The following is a 17,557-nucleotide window of genomic DNA, read 5'->3' on the forward strand; positions in this document are numbered from 1 at the left end:
TGTTCCCCAGGAAGTTGTTCACCACCTGCACAAATGACCTCCAGGCGGTGCACTCTAGCGTGTTCATGGAGTTTTCGAACTCTGTGTCCTTGATGAGCTGCCGTATCTGTGGGCCATCGAAAATGCCGGCCTTCAGCTTCTCAATGGTCACTCCAGGGAAGGCTCGCCACAGGTAGTTGAAGCACCTCCCATCCTTGTCCAGAGCGTGCGTGAACTGTTTCATTAACCCAAGCTTGATGTGAAGTGGTGGGAACAAAATCTTTTCCCGGTCAACAAGAGGTTCGTTTATGACGTTGCTCGCCCCAGGTACTAACTGCTCTCGTGCCGGCCACTCTTTCTTCACATAGTGCTGGGCTCTGTCTCGACTGTCCCACTTACATATAAAGCATGGGTACTTTGTGTACCCGGACTGCTGACCAAGTAGAAAGTTCACCATCTTAAGGTCGACGCAGATGAGCCATTGGTGCTGCTCATATTGGATTTTGTCGAGCACGTACTTGACTGCTTCATATTTCTCTTTGAGAGTTGTGGAGTGCACAAGAGGAATTGAGGCGAACTCGTTCCCATTGTGGATGAGCACACTCTTCAAAGAGCGCTTGCTACTGTCTATGAAGAGTCGCCAATCTCTCGGATCATATTGAGGAGTGCCGAGTTTAACAAGAAGACCGGCGACATCTCGGCAGTACACGAGGTCTTCCTCCTGGCAGAAGTAGCCCATGTAGTCCTGATGCCTTCTACGAAAGAACGTGATACGCGCGTCCTCGCCGAGTAGATTTTTCTCTTTGAGTCTGGAGGCCAACAGCTCGGCGGAAGTCTTCGACAAGCTGAGATCCCGAACCAGATCATTAAGCTCACATTGTGAAAAGGGCTGTGGACCATCTTGTGTTTCATACTCTTCTTCTATATCTCCTCCCTCATATGCAGTGGTGGCCTCGTCATCGCTGTCAGGAAGCTCTCTGCACGCTGGTACAGGAAGTTCTTCGCAGTGAGCAACTGGACGGCGGGCAGATGGAAGGTCGGGGTACTGGAGGCTGCTCCGATTCTTCTGGTTGATGCCAGTAGTATTGATGGCGCAGAAGTAACAATCCGATTCATGGTCAGACGGCTCCCTCCAAACCATCGGAATCCCAAACTTCAGTGAAGTTTTCGTGCCCTTCGTCCACCGCCGGAGGTATTCCACGCACGTCATGCACACCGTGTGCGGTGCCCAGGACTTATTTTGGTCACCCAGCTTGACTTGAAAGTAAGCCTGGTATGCGCGCTTCACAAAGCTTGTGATGCTCTTCCTGTGCATTGACAGCGTGTATTCTCCGCAAATGTAGCAGAAAATGTCAGGATTATTCCTGCATGACCGTCGCGCCGAAGCCATATCAATACCCTGAAAAGAAAGAAATAAGTCAATTAGTCAATTTCAAACAGAAACACACCAGAAGCAACCATTTATATATGAATAATTCGCTATATTCTTCAAGAAAAATAGGATTGAACTCAAAACCCTTCAAATTATCATATGTATAGCTCGTCAGGTAGGCCTATGGCTGTATCTCAAAAAGTTGACCTGATTGAGCAAAACCAATGTGATATTCGGACTCAGAACACCAAAATTAGTCTAAATCAGCTGAGAAACCCCTGACGATTTTTTGGCTGTTACCCAGTGTTATAGAAGAAATCTAAAAAATAATAGCTTCCCACTTAAGAGTGGTGGATACCTGGAATAAATTAGATAAGGAAACAGTGTGTGCAAACACTATTCAAAATTTTCAGAAAAAAATTGATGCTGAAAGATACAAAAACAGTCATCATGAGCATAGTTCCCTTCCTGTATAATGCAACTAGGTAAATACACATTTATATATTCATTGATGTATTATTCTTTATTATATCTATGTAAAAAGTACTATAACATTGGCTCTAATACCAAAACAAATATTTTCAGTATTGTTACTCCTAAATAAATGGGCTTTTATCATAAAACAGTAGGTTTAATCAAGAGGGGAGTTGTTAGTTATATAATCAGTAAAGGAAATTAACTTTCTACAGGGTTGATAAAATGTAGCAATATGTAGTTTAAAATTGAGACCAACCTTTGATATGCTACAGCAATCTTATAATTCTTTGCAGAATTGGTGCTTCCCAAGTATAAACGCATGGATGAGGTGTCAGCTTTTATGGTCTGGCTACAGGAAAAAGGAGTCCAGGTATGTATAAATATGTTTGTCAAGAAGGTGCACATTTAAGTGGCAACATCAAGTTGGTGGAAGGATGATGGAACCCTGAAAGGCACAGTATCCTAAGGAAGAACTGTCAACTTGACCAATGCACAGAGCAGCTAACAGCCCTCTGTTTTCACCCAGAGGTGTGACTCCAGAATAGGCCCACTGCTCTTTCAATCTTTCACAACATTTTAGATTCCTTCCTTTAATTTCTTCATTTAAGGCAGACAGTTTGCCAGAGCCAGCCCTACCAAGGTGTAAGGTGTATTTACTTAGTGGTACCAATATTTAATGTACAGTTCTTGCTTAGTTTTTAATAATTCATGTTTCTTTACAGGTTGATGGAGTGACCATAGCTGATTATGGGGCAGAAGGTTTGGGGCTTCAAACTGAGAAGGACATTCCTCAGGGTCATCCAGTTATCACAGTCCCTGTTCATGCTATGATGACAGAAGAGACAGCCAAAAAATCATATTTAGGTATGAAGCTGATCCTTGCCTGATGATTAAAGTATTTTTATAGAAGATATTGCATATATATGGGATAGGAGGAAAGCTGTTAGCCATCAAGAGTTTTTGTGAGAGTAGTAGAGCCTGTGTTAGAATTAGAAATGGAGAGTGAGTGGTTTGAGAAGGTGATGAGATGTACAAGGGGAGAATGTGGCAGCAAATTGGAGGTGAGTATTAAGGGATAGAGACTGGAGGTAGTGAAGAGCTTTAGATACTTGGGTGTGCATGTGGCGAGAAAAGGAGTGGGGGTGGAGGTAGAATGTAGATTGAGAGAAGCAAGTGAATGTTTTGGGGGATCAAAGAGTGTACTGAGAGACATTTGGGAATGGATGTTAAGAGGAGATTGTATGAAGGAGTGATTGTGCTGACAGCACTGTATGGAGCAGAAACATGGAACATAAGAGAGGAAGAGTTTAAATGTGTTTGAGATGAAATGCCTGAGAAGTATAGTAGGGGTTACTAGGCTGGATAGAGTGAGAAATAAGGAGGTGATGAAGAGAATGGGGGTGGAAAGAGAGTTGGGAGATAAGATTGATGAAAGAGTATTAGGATGGTTTGGACATATGGAAAGAATGAGTGAAGAAAGATTAGTAAAAGAGGTGTGGAAGGTAGAGGTGGAAGGAATGAACATGAGTGGGTGACCAAGGAGTAAATGGATGGATGGGGTAAAAGGGGCATTGGGAAAGATGGGATTGTCTGTTGAGGAAGGATGGGAGAACACAGAAGATAGGGGTGAATGGAGAATGGATCTGTATGGATAATGCTGTGATGCATGAAAGGGAGTGGATGGGGAGTGAGGGAGTATGTGTGAATGATATTTTGATGCAGCCCAAAGGGATGTCTCCCTGTCTTCTCTTTTTCTGCATGAGGGGACAGAAGGGGTTCACTGATTAAATGAAGTGGCCTTGCTGTGGATGTGCTGTGTCTTGCTACATTGCTTCTGACCCAGGGCAGTGAGTGAGATGCAGGGATGACCCAATGTTAGTTCCGCTGCTACTAACACTTTCAGTAAGTCCTCAGTCACTTACAATTTTCTTCACTTTCTTTTATCCACTTATATTTGTACATTATTCATCTGTAGGCCCCATGCCTCTTTCATCCTACGTAGTCAAGTTCCATTATTCAGTATGAAGGTGAATTAAACATAAATTTTCTTCTTCTTTTCTTCCGAATAATGTTACACTTCTACAACTTAGTTGAGTAAGTACACCATAGGACTCCCACCTGGGATCCTTGTACACCCACCAAGCCAAGTCTGCTTCGACGTCACTATTTAATTCATCCAATAACTTTGAACATTACAGATAAGTGCCACCCTTTAACCACTTCACTCCGGGACTTAAATCTCGCGGGCAGCAGCCAATGCCAGCCGTACGACGTGTCGTAATAATACTCGCATTATAAAATATAGTCACCGCTTATATCGATCATTCTCTCTTTCACCCATGGATTTTGAAAACCATAGAGAATGGGATTCAGTGCATATTAGGGAGAATGTAAAAATGCAGGGGTGACTACAATAAATATAATCAAGACGCCGATATGGCAGCGTCGTGAATCCACTTGCTCCTGATGACGCCTACGTGTGCGGCACCGTATGGTAGGGGTTAACCTCTTCACTCCGGGCCAAAATCTCGCGGGCAGCATTATCTGCCAGACGTACGATGTGTCGTAATAATACTCGCATAATAAAATAGTCACCGCTTATATCGATCGTTCTCTCTTTCACCCGTGAATTTTGATAACCATAGAAAATGTGATGAAGACAGTTTAGAGAGTATGTCATTACGCAGGGGCAACTACAATAAATATAATCAAGACGCCGATATGGCAGCCTCGCATATCCACTTGCTCCTCATGCCGCCTACGTATGTGGCACCGTATGCATGACTTTACCTCCATGCACCAATAATTTCTCTCCTCCTCCACCCTTTTCTCTAATCAGAAAGGCAGTTATACTGTCTCAACCAGTACTGCTTACACAAGCACTTCTGTCACGAAGCGAAAGTGGCTTAGCATATACATTTTGCAACATCATCACCTCTATTAATACCCTAGCTTGTGTTTACAAATATTGGATGGTGAGTGAGAATGTGCAACTCTGCAACTTCCTCTCGGCCATTGTTTCAAAACATCAAATTAAAAAAATGAATTCCTCCACCTACCCCTCTATCTACCTACTTGTCTACCTCAATCTACCGGCCTCTTACACCCGTTATCCACGAAGAGCCAAGAGAAGAGGGAGGGAGGGTTGGTGAATGGGAGTGGAGTATGCGGGGAGGGAATGGTTGGGAGTGGATTTTATACCTTTGTTTTTGGCCACCTCCCATGTAAGGGGGAAAAGGCCTAGTACCTAGTCTCTAGAATAGGCCCACTGCTCACTTGATCTTTCACAACATTTTAGAATCCTTCCTTTGATTTCTTCATTTAAGGGGGACAGTTTGCCAGAGCCAGCCTTACCAAGGTGTAAGGTGTGGATAGGCTTACTTGATAAAAAGGAGCTGTTAGTGAAGGGACCAGAGACCATGAGATGAAAGGGGGGAAAAGGCCTTTGGTATGTATGTACATTACAATTTCGTATTGATGGTCATCTATAGAGGCATATTTCTAAGCTTGCAATAACCTGTGATTTGATTTATTGCTGGAGTAGGTGATTGTCAATATGAAAGTGTATTGAGTACCTCATGGACGAAGGATCCCCGCCCCCCCCTGATCAGGTCAAAGGCAATGCAGTAGGACCCATCACTATTTTTAGTAATAATAGTAAATGTGTAATATATATATATATATATATTTCAGAGGGAATGTGAATGGTATTTTATTTTTTGGGTAAGAGGGGAATGTTCAGTTGGGAAGAGAGAGGGCAAGAGTTAGGGGTGAGTTGAGTTGTTGTGAATGGATAATGTAAATTGACACAGCCTAAAGGGATTTCTCATGTCTTCTCTGTATTTCTCATCAGTTGATTAGAGGGTGGGGGGGGTTAAAATGTAATGAGGAAGTGGGGGTGTTGGATAGGGAGCTTTCACCAAAAAATTGGGACCACCCAGGAATTGAATCCAGGATAACCCAATTGCATGGGAGTCATGCTTACCAATTACACCATGGTCACCTCCAGTGACCACTCACACATCTCCCCTTCGGCCCTGGCTGCTGGGGGTAGATCCAAGAGTTTGCACTGTGATAGGATCCTACTCACTGTGCCATGTTGGATAGGGAGCTTCACTGAAAAGTCGGCACTGCTTGGGAATCAAACCTGGAACTTCCCTTTTGCTGGGTAGGTGTGCTTACCAATTACACCATGGTCACCACTAGTGACCTCTCACACAGGGGATAAATCAACTTTGGCCATTGAGCCTTGCTATGGGGTATTTTGTGTTGTATTTCTTGACCCAGGTAGTGGGTAGGAGATGGGATATCCCTTCATCTACAAAGAATGAAGGTAAAAAGGAGAAGAAATAAATGTTGAATGAGTGAAAGGTGGGTGCTTGTTTTTGCTGGCCAACCTGCTTATAAGGAGTAAAAGTCCTTTTTGTTGTATGTGTTTATTCTATGACTTTATTCAAAATATTTTTTTTTCCATATTTGGAACAATTAGCAAGTACAAAACTGACATCATAAAAATGAATATAATATGAAAAATTTGAAACTCTTTTTAAGTTACACTTCACATTGTTCTTACCCTACAGGGTCGTTGATTGAACGGGATCCCATCCTTCAGCACATGGGCAATGTTTCGTTGGCCCTCCATCTCCTGGGGGAAGCTGTCAACCCAGACTCCAAGTGGGCACCATATATACATGTGCTGCCTGAGTCCTACAGCACTACTCTTTACTACACACCTGAACAGATGCAGTTGCTCAAAGGATCTCCTGCTCTAGGTTAGACACATTAAAAATCATGAGTTGGCAAACATGTGGTCATTGGTAGCCACAGTAAAGATAGAGAAGAGGCAGTTTAGGAATACAGAAAAGTGGAAGAGGTGTCAGAATGGTTTGTAATATTGGTGAGATGTAGGATGTCATTTATATTTCCATTAATAACATATTTTTGCAAATGCAATAGAAATTATGATGAAATTGCTAAAAGTGTTTTGTAATTTTGCCATGTGCCACTCTTGCAGAGGAAGCCTTGAAGATGTTTCGGAACATTTCCCGGCAGTACTCCTACTTTTACCGGATCTTACAGTCCCTACAAGAGGCCAAGAGTTGGCCTATACGAGATTTCTTCACTTTTGATTCGTACAGGTGAGATTCATACTTTGATTCTTCACACTTTTGGCTCTATGATATATATATATATATATATATATATATATATATACATATATATATATATATATACATACATACATACATACATACATACATACATACATACATACATATATATATATATATATATATATATATATATATATATATAGACATACAGTATATACATATGTATATATATATATATATATATATATATATATATACATATATATACACATATACCAAAGGCTTTTTCCCCCTTACAAGGGAGGCAGCCAAAAAACAAAGGCATAGAATCCACTCCCACCCATTCCATATCCACATACTTAACTCCCATTCACCCTTTTCACTCCCTCTTATCTTGGCTTCTCCTGGATGATGGGTCATCCCTGCTCTCGCCCACTGTCCTGGGTCAGAAGCAGTGTTGCAAGACACAGCACATCCACAGCAAGGCTGCTTCATTTAATCAGTGGCTCCCTCTCCATGCCCTCACGCAGAAAAACAGAAGATGGGGAGAAATCCTTTCAGGCTGTGTCAAATTATTTTTCACACATACTCCCTCACTCCCCTATCCCTCACCCACTCCCTTACATGCATCACAGCATCTTCCATACACAACCATTCTCCATTCACCCCTATCTTCTGTATTCCTTCATCCCTCCTCAGCAGACATTCCCCTCTTTCTCAATGCCCATTTTACCCCACCCATCTCGTCCTTGGTTGCCCCCTCATGTTTGCTCTTTCCAGTTCAGCTTTACACACCTCTTTTATAAATCTTTCTTTACTCATTTATTCCGTGTGTCCAAATTATCCCAATGTTTTTTCATTAACCCTATCTCCCAACTCCCTTTCCACTCCTGCTCTCCTCCTCAAATCTTCATTTCTCACTCTATCCAGCCTAGTAACCCCTATCATATTTCTCAGGTATCTCATCTCAGACACATTCAAACTCCTCTCTTCCTCTCTTATGTTCCATGTTTCTGCCCCATACTGTGCTGTCAGCACAATCACTACTTCATACAATTTCCTCTTAGCATCCATTCCCAAGTGTCTGTTTCTCATTATGCTTTTTAATCCCCCCAAGGCATTTACTTGCTTCTCTCAATCTATAATCTACCTCCACCTCCACTCCTTTTCCCGCCACATTCGCACCCAAATATCTAAAACTACCCACTTGCTCCAGTGTCTCAGCCTTTATACTCATTTCCAGTCTGCTGCCACTTTCTCCCCTTGTACATTTCATCACCTAAATTTTACCCACATTTATCTTCAACTTCCTTTTTTTTGCACACTTTCCCAAACTCTGTCACCAACTTCCTCAATCCCTCTTCTGATCCTGCCTCAAGTGCAGTGTTGTCGGCAAGCCTCACTTTTCTCCATTTTTTTTAACCATCTCCAGTCCCTGACCCACCACCCTTGCATTTACCTCTCACCACTCCATCCATGTATAAATTGAACTGCCAAAGTGACAAAACACATCCCTAGCAAAGTCCCACCTTTAACTCAAACCACTCACTCTCTCCATTTCTAATTCTAACACAGGCTCTATTATTCTCATAAAAGTTCTTGACTGCTCTTAACAGCTTTCTTCCTATCTCATATATCTGCATTACCTCCCACAGTGCCTTCCTGTTTGCCCGGTCATAAGCCTTTTCCAAATCCATAAAGGCCCAAAAAAAATCCTTACCTTTTCCTAAAGCTTACATATCTGTCTTAGCACAAAAATCTGATCCACACAACCTCTCCATGTCCGAAACCCACACATTTCCTCACCATTTACTCCCTCTGTTCCTTCTGTGTTTGAGATGAAATGCCTGAGAAGTATGGTGTATGTTAGGGGTTACTAGGCATACAGTGAGAAACAAGGAGGGGAGAAGGAGATTGGGGGTTGAAAGGGAGTTGGGATGGTTTGGACACATGGAATGAGTGAAGAACAATTAGTTAAAGAGGTGTGGAAGGCACAGGTGGAAGGAGCGAACATGAGGGGGCAACCAGTGATGAGATGGATAGATGGGGTAAAAGGAGCATTGGGAAAGAGGGGAATGTCTGTTGAGGAAGGACGAGACAAGACAGAAGATATGGGTGAGTGTGGAATGGTTGTGTATGGATGGGGGGTGAAGAAGTATGTTTGAATGATAGTTTGACACAGCCCAAAGGGATATCTCCCCATCTTCTCTTTTTCTGCATGAGGAGATGGAGAAGCGGGGGTCTTTGATTAAATGAAGAGGCTATGCTGTGGATGTGCTGTGTCGTGGTACATTACCTCTGACCCAGGGCAGTGGGCGAGATGCAGGGATGACCCGTCATCCAGGAGGAGCCAAGATAAGAGAGAGGGAGGAGGGTGAATGGGAGTGGAGTATGTGGGGATGGAATGGGTGGGAGTGGATTTTATACCTTTGTTTTTTGGCTACCTCCCTTGTATGGAGGTAACAGCCCTTGGTGTGTGTGTGTGTGTGTGTGTGTGTGTGTGTGTGTGTGTGTGTGTATATATATATATATATATATATATATATATATATATATATATATATATTCAAAAATAGCTGGAGTCCAGGAACCATTTTATGGAAGAAAGTATACGCTGGACGTACGTCGAGTCCAGCGTATACTTTCTTCTATATATATATATATATATATATATATATATATATATATATATATATATATATATATATATATATATATATATATATATATATATATATATATATATATATATTCTATCTATATACCAAGAGCTTTTCCCCCCTTATAAGGGAGGTAGCCAAGTCAAAGGTATGTATCTACTTCCACCCATTCCACTCCCATCCACCACCCTTTTCCCTCTTTCATCTTAGTTCCTCATGGATGATGGGTCATATATATATATATACACACATACATACATACATATACCAAGGCTTTTTCCCCCTTACAAGGGAGGTAGCCAAAAAGGAAAAGGCATAAAATCATTCCCACCCATTCCATCCCTGAATACACTCCACACCCCTCCACCCTCCCTCTTATCTTAGCACCTCCTGGATGACGGGTCATCCCTACACCTTGTCCACTGCCCTGGGTCAGAAGCAGTGTCGCAAGACACAGCACATCCACAGCAAGGCCGCTTCATTAAATCAGCAACCCCCCCTCTCCGTCCCCCCATGCATAAAAGGAGAAGACAGGGAAAAATCCCTTCGGGCTGCGTCAAATTTTGCTCACACATACTACCTCACCCTCCATCCCCCTGCCCATTCCACGTCATACATCACAACATCATCCATATACAACCATTCTCCATTCACCCCTGTCTTCTGTCCTCTCCTGTCCTTCCTCAACAGACATTCCCCTCTTCCCCAAAGCCCCCTTCACCCCATCCATCCACCTCATCCTAGGACGTCCCCTCATGTTCACTCCCTCCACATCTGCCTTCCATACCTCTTTTACTAGTCTTTCTTCACTCATTCTTTCCATGTGTCCAAACCATCCTAATACTCTTTCATCAACCCTGTCTCCCAACTCCCTTTCCACCCCCATTCTTCTCCTCACCTCCTCATTTCTCACTCTATCCAGCCTAGTAACCCCCATCATACTTCTCAGACACCTCATCTCAAACACATTCAAACTCCTTCTCTCTTCCTCTCTTATATATATATACTGTGTATATATATATATATGAGATGAGGTGCCTGAGAAGTATGATAGGGGTTACTAGGCTGGATAGAGTGAGAAACGAGGTGAGGAGGAGAACGGGGGTGGAAAGGGAGTTGGGAGATAGGGTTGATGAAAGAGTATTGGAATGGTTTGGGCATAAGGAAAGAATGCATGAAGAGAGATTAATGAAAGAGGTGTGGAAGGAGTGAACATTGAGGGGCAACCAAGGATGAGATGGAAGGATGGGATAAAAAAGGCTTTGGGAAAGAGGGGAATGTCTGTTGAGGAAGGACAGGAGAGGACAGAAGATTAGGGATGAATGGAGAATGGTTGTGTATGGGTGATGCTGTGATGCATGAAGGGGAGTGGTTGGGGTATGGGGGTGAGGGAGTATATATGAATAATGAATTGACACAACCCAAAGGGATTTTTCTCTGTCTTCTCCATTTATGCAGGAGGGGACAAAGAGTGGGGTCACCGATTTGATGAAGGGGCCTTGCTGTAAATATGCTGTCTTGCAACACTGCTGACCCAGGGTAGTGAGCGAGAGTGCAGGGATGACCCATCATCCAGGAGGATGTGGGGATGGAATGGGTGGGAGTGGTCTTTTTTTAACTTTCCTTGTAAAGGGGAAAAAGCCTTTGGTATATATGTGATTCACCATGGTCATGGATCCTATGTTGGACACATGATCAACAGTTAGTAACCTCCTGGATGAGAGCTCAGAGCTCGTATGACCATATATGTGTATTTACCTAGTTGTATTTTACGGGAAGGGGAGCTATGCTTGTGGTGTCCCGTTTTCGTATCTCATTTGATCTAAACTATTTTTAAATTCATGTATTGTTTTTGCACACACCACTTTCTCATCTAACTTGTTCCAACTGTCTATTACTCTGTGAGGAAAGCTGTTCTTTTTCAGGTCTCTTCTATAGCTGTCTTTTTTTATTTTCTTTCCATGTCCTCTTGTATTTCTGTCATCCCATTTTATCAGATTCTCTCTATCAGTAATTTCTATGCCTTTCATGATTCTGTAAATAGCTATCAAATCTCCTCTCTCTCTTCTTTGCTCTAGTGTCTGTAGTTCAAGTTTTGCTAGTCTCTCTTCATATGATAGTTTTGAGAGTGTTGGTGCCAATTTTGTAATTGCTCTTTGTATTCTTTCAAGTTTTTTTTATGCATTTTTTTGCACTTGGTGACCATATTGTTGCTGCATATTCCAATCTTGGTCTTATCATAGTGATAAGAATTTTCTTCACCATTTCTTCATCCAGGTATGTAAATGCCACTTTGATTGTTCTTATTAAATTATAGGTTTCTCCAAAAATCTTATTTATATGTTTTTCAGGTGACATATTATTCATAATAATGACTCCCAGGTCCTTTTCATTTTCTACTTTTTTTATTCCTTCTTCTCCCAATTTATATGATCCTGTTATTCTGTTTTTACTTTTTCCAAATTCCATTATACTACACTTTTTTGTATTGAACTCCATCTCCCACTTCCTACTCCATTCCTGTACTATATTTAGATCTCTTTGTAGTGATTCACAATCTTCTTCCGTGTTCACTTTTTTCAATAGTTTTGCATCATCTGCAAAAAAGCTCATATAGCTTTCAATTCCTTCATCCATATCATTAATATATATAACAAACATTATTGGGGCCAGAACTGTTCCTTGTGGAACACCGCTTATTACTTCATCCCATTTTGAGTGTTGATCTCTTATCACTACTCTCATTTTTCTTTCTTGCAAAAAGTCTTCCATCCAATTTAGCAGTTTGCCCTGTATTCCTCCTTCAGTTTCTAATTTCTTAAGCAACTTCTTATGTGGTACTTTGTCAAAAGCTTTTTTTAGGTCTAGAAATGCACAATCAGCCCATCCATCTCTTTCTTGTATTATATCTATTAGCCTTGAATAGAAACATATTAAATTGGTGACGCATGATCGTCCTTGTCTGAATCCAAATTGCCTTGGATTGAGCACATTGTTTTTTTCTAAATATTTTACCCATCTATTTTTGACAATTCTTTCACAAATTTTTGCTATTGTACTTGTTAGAGAGACTGGCCTATAGTTGTTAGGGTCTTCTTTATTTCCTCCTTTATATATAGGTACTATATTTGCTTTTTTCCAATCTTCTGGAACTTTACCTTCTTTCAAGGAACTGTTTATTATGCTATGTATTATGTCTGCTAGTTCATTCCTGCATTCTTTCAAAATCCAGTTTGCTATTTCATCTGGTCCATGTGATTTTCTGACATCAAGATTACTCAAGTGGTTCAATATTTCATTCTTTGTTACTTCTATTTCTTTCATAGGGGGACTTTCTCTTTCCATTCGATCTCTTCAGGTTGTATGTTCTCCCTTGTAAACACCGATTTAAAATGTTTGTTCATAATTTCCGCCATTTCAATTTCCTCTGTGTATTCAATTCCTCCTTGTCTTAATTTCTCCAAATCTTGTTTGTTTTTCAGTTTGTTGTTTACAAATCTGTAGAATAGTTTTGGTTGATCTTTACATTTTTCTATGACATCTTTTTCATATTTTCTCTTTTCCTCTCTGCACGCTTGTACATATTCATTTCTATAACAAGTATATATTTTCCATTTTTCTGGTCTGTTTTTCTTCCATTTGGTCCAAGCTTTGTCTCTATTGTCTTTTATCTCCCTACAACTTTTGTTGTACCAGCATTTTACATATTCTTTTTCTTGTTTTTGTCTTGGGACATACTTTTCTACTCCTTTTTATAGATTTTTGTCAAAATATTCCATTTCTCTTCTACTGTTGTATCTTCTTTGTGTATTCTTTCCCAGTTTTCATTTTGGAAGAATTCTCTTATTTTATCAAAATTTGTTTTTTCATACATCAATCTTCCTTTTCTATATTGTTCATTTCTTTTCATGTATTTTTTCTCATTTAGTTCTAGTTCTATCAATATGTGGTCACTTTTGCTTATTGGTGCCAGGTATTCTATCTTTTCCACTATTTTAGGTTCTGATATGATTATTAGGTCTAGTCTCGATGGTTCTTCTTCATTTCTATACCTAGTGTTCTCTTGGATCCGTTGTGTCATTGTGTGGTCAATAATCATCTCAAGTAGAACACTTCCCCATGAGTCTTCTCCACCCTTTACGGTCATCTCTTCCCAGCATATTTCTTTGCAATTATAGTCGCCCATCATAACTATTCTTCCTCCATCTTCCATTATCTCGTTTAGTGTTACTCTTGTGTCTTCTAACATGCTTTTATGTTCATTCTCTTCCCATGAGGCTGTTTGTGGGGGCACGTAGTTTATTACAAACTTTCTGCTCTTCTTATCTCTATCTTCTACTTCTATCATTATCATCTCTACTCTATTGTTCCCATTTGTGACTCTCTTCAGGTTATATCCTTCTTAGTCAGGAACATAACTCCACCCCCTTGTTTTATCTTTCTGTTTCTAATCCAATAATTATATGCATTGTGTCCTATGCTGTTGGGTGGTAGTGGGCCTTTTAATTTTGTCTCAACAATTCCCATTATGTCCGGATCTTTTTCTTTCAGGTATTTGTTCAGTTCATTCAGTCCTGTTATTAATCCATCTATATTTGTGTAGGATACTCTTAACTTTCTGTTATTTCCATTGTATTCTCTGTATCTTTTGTTTTTCTCTTATGTTCCATTTCTTCAGTTTCATATTCACTACTCTCCAGTAGAATTCTAGTTTTTCTGTCTCCGTTCTGGCCTCGTTTTTTTTCTTAGCTTCATGTCTATTCCTTATTTCCTCCTCTCTTTCCTCTTTATTCATTTCCCTTTTTATCCATACCTTTTTATATTGTTCACTTGTTGCTAGTTTCCCTGTTTTGGATAAGATATTCTCAGCCGTAGTTTGTGACCTGAATTTAATCTTAATTGGTCTGGTCTTGTCTGTACTATATTTGCCGAGCCTGAATTTCTCTTCGATTTGTTTCATTATTTCTGGTTCATCTTCCTGAACTAATTCTAGTAAATTTCTTACTTTTTCATTTTCCTCTTTGATTCTTGTGGTTCTATCTGGGTTATGTTTCTCTTCCATTCCTAATATAATTATACATTTCTTTCTGTCTGCTAAGTCTCTTACTATATTCTCCTTCTGTCTCATCACTTTAATAACTGAGTCTTCAGTTTGTTCATTCATTTGCTGTCTGATTATGTCAGTGAATGCAACTTTGCTATTTTCTTGAATTTTTTTCCAACCCTCCTTGTTCTCCTTATTATTCTCCTTTAAGACTTTATTCTCTTCTTTTCTTTTAACTATTTTTTTTTAATTCTTCAATTTCCTTAGTTAAGTTTTTGTTCGCCTTCTCTAGTTCTTCCAATTTTTCAACTCTCTGCACAATGTTGTTAACGTGACTGAACTTAAATTCCCAGTGCTTGATCATCTTATCGAGTTTCTCTTCTAGTCTTGTTAATCGGGGGGGGGGGGGGTTTGTGTCCCCCCCACCCTCTTTAAATCCCTGGAAAATATTCTCATCATCTTCTACTGTATTGCTCTTATCTATACTTCTAATCTTTACATTTTTGTTAGACATTTCATCATCGCTAAATTGGTCCGGACCTCGTTTGTTTAGATTTCGTCTGCCTGCCTGGGCCAAGTCCTCACCTTCCTCATTTCCTTCCATTTCCCTCAGTAATCCCTCCCCTTCTCCTTTTTCCTTACTTTCCCTACACCACGAGCAATTTCCCTCCCACCCTGTAAATACAATAGGTACTTCCTTTGCTTTGGGATCCACGAAATTTCACTTTTTCTTCAGAACATCTTCTAAGCCGTCCGTTCGTTGAAGTGTGTGTGTGTGTGTGTGTATATATAAATGGCAGGGAGGGGGGCTTGGCATCAGCAAAAGAACATTATCCATCAGTGTCCAGAACATCTGTGAAGACCATAAAAAGATTAAGGCTGTCAGACCTTTTTTTGAAATAGAGAGCTTGAGTAGGTTTTCACCAAACTATTTTCATCTTTCTCCTGTGCAGATGGGCTGTTTCCAGTGTGATGACACGACAGAACCTGATCTCATCCAAAGAGTCAAGTGGACAGCTGGCACTTATCCCTGCCTGGGACATGGCAAATCATCAACAGGGCATTGTGAGTAGCCTTAGGAAAGCATCACTAACATATCACATTATGTGTCAAGATGAATGTTGACTCCAGTTTTACTGAGTGGAGAACCCTCAGCCTCCACATTAGCTGATAACAGCCCCCAGTCCCTTCCATGTGCAGTATTACTGTTCACAAGTGCTAATCCTGTGGTCTGAGTTTGATTCCCACCCAGGACTGAAACAATTTCACCATCAAGGAGTTGGGGTGTGTGTATTTACCTAGTTGTATTTTGCGGGAGAAGAGCTATGCTCGTAGGGACCCGCAGTTGTATCTTTCCGCATCCAGTCCACTTCTTTCTTAAAGTTGTGTATATTTTTAGCACTCATTGTTTTCTCTTTCAATTTATTCCATGTATCTATCACTCTGTGTGGAAAGCTATTCTTTTTCAGATCTCTTCTGTAACTGTCCTTCTTAAGTTTCTTCTTGTGTCCCCTTGTATTTCTTCTGTCCCATTTAAGTAGATCATCCCTGTCAAGGATTTCCATCCCTTTCATAATTCTATAGATGGTTATCAGATTGCCTCTTTCTCTTCTTTGCTCCAGAGTTAATAAGTTTAGTTTGTCCAATCTTTGTTCGTATGTCAACATGCTAAGTGTTGGTGCCATCTTTGTTAGTGCTCTTTGAATTCTTTCTAGTTTCTTTGATTTTTTTGTACTGGGTGTCCATATTGACGCTGCATACTCTAATTTTGGTCATATCAATGTAACTAGCATTATCTTCACCATTTCCTCGTGTGTATGTGTGTATGTATGTATGTATGTATAAGGTCACATCATTACCCATAGATCAGGAATATATGAGCTCTCATCTGGTAGGGTGATAGCTGTTGATCATGAGTCCAACATGTGATCCAAGACTTTGGTGAATCACAGATCTCTATGGGAAGAAAATTTGGAATGTTGCCTGTGCAATATTGATGTGGGACTTTGTGTCATAATTTTAGGGCAGAACCTTATGCTGAAGGGGTTAAGGTTATCCCAATTACTGCCATTGCCACTGTACATTTATAAATTTTATTCTGGCAAACACCAGATAATTTTATGCATGTTATGAGAGGTCTTTATTTGGAATAGGTGTAAAAATGTCTGGAGTATATGAGGGGATGGAGAGGGGGTGTCGCCAGTTTAATGAAGTGGCCTTGTGGATGTGCTGTATCTTGCGACACTGCTTCTGACCCAGGGCATTGGGCAAGATGGAGGGATAACTTGTCATCCAGGAGGAGCCAAGATAAGAGGGAGGGAAAGGATGGGAATGGAATGGGGTGGGAGTGGTTTTTATGCCTTTGGTTTTTTTGGCTACCTCCCTTGTAAGGGGGAAAAAGCCTTTGGTATATGTATGTATTTACCTAGTTGTATTGTATGGAAGCTTATTGGCTGAGCAGGTTAGGGTGTCATTACTTGCAGCGAAGGTCGAGGGGATGGCAATCTGAATCGTGCCACCAGCGAAGTTGAACCAAGGGCATGGTTCATTAAATTCCACGCTACAAAGCCCTCTGTGAGGGGCACCATCCTAGCCTTCCGATAGGGGGGAGTTTATGACATTAAACCATATCATCATCATTATACGGGAAGGGAGCTATGCTCATTGTGACCTGTCTCTGTATTTTTCAGCATCAAGTTTTGAGTTTCTTTTCGTGTCCTCTTGTTTTTCCATTGTCCTATTTTAGTAAATCATTCTTATCTAGGATTTCCATTCCTTTCATGATTCTATAAATAGTCAGCAGATCTCCTCTTTCTCTTCTTTGTTCCAGAGTTGGTAATTACAACTTGGACAATCTTTGTGTGTTAATTTGGAGAGAGTTGGTGCCAACTTTGTCGTTGCTCTTTGTATT

At 40.7% G+C, this 17,557-nt stretch overlaps 1 protein-coding gene across 2 annotated transcripts in view; it reads left to right on the forward strand.

Moving 5' to 3' along the window:
* The window catches only part of LOC143040772 (actin-histidine N-methyltransferase-like), a 62,278-nt gene that overhangs the window by 17,230 nt on the left and 27,491 nt on the right, over nt 1–17,557 (forward strand). For both annotated transcript variants that reach the window (XM_076212206.1, XM_076212210.1), the window contains exons 4-8: nt 2,122–2,198; nt 2,551–2,692; nt 6,409–6,600; nt 6,843–6,966; nt 15,600–15,711. In XM_076212206.1, coding sequence (XP_076068321.1) covers nt 2,122–2,198; nt 2,551–2,692; nt 6,409–6,600; nt 6,843–6,966; nt 15,600–15,711 — 647 coding nt within the window. The remainder of the gene's footprint in view (nt 1–2,121; nt 2,199–2,550; nt 2,693–6,408; nt 6,601–6,842; nt 6,967–15,599; nt 15,712–17,557) is intronic.

This window comes from Oratosquilla oratoria, chromosome 2 (assembly GCF_046742065.1).
Source record: "Oratosquilla oratoria isolate Oo_2021 chromosome 2, ASM4674206v1, whole genome shotgun sequence".
Taxonomy (NCBI): Eukaryota; Metazoa; Arthropoda; class Malacostraca; order Stomatopoda; family Squillidae; genus Oratosquilla; species Oratosquilla oratoria.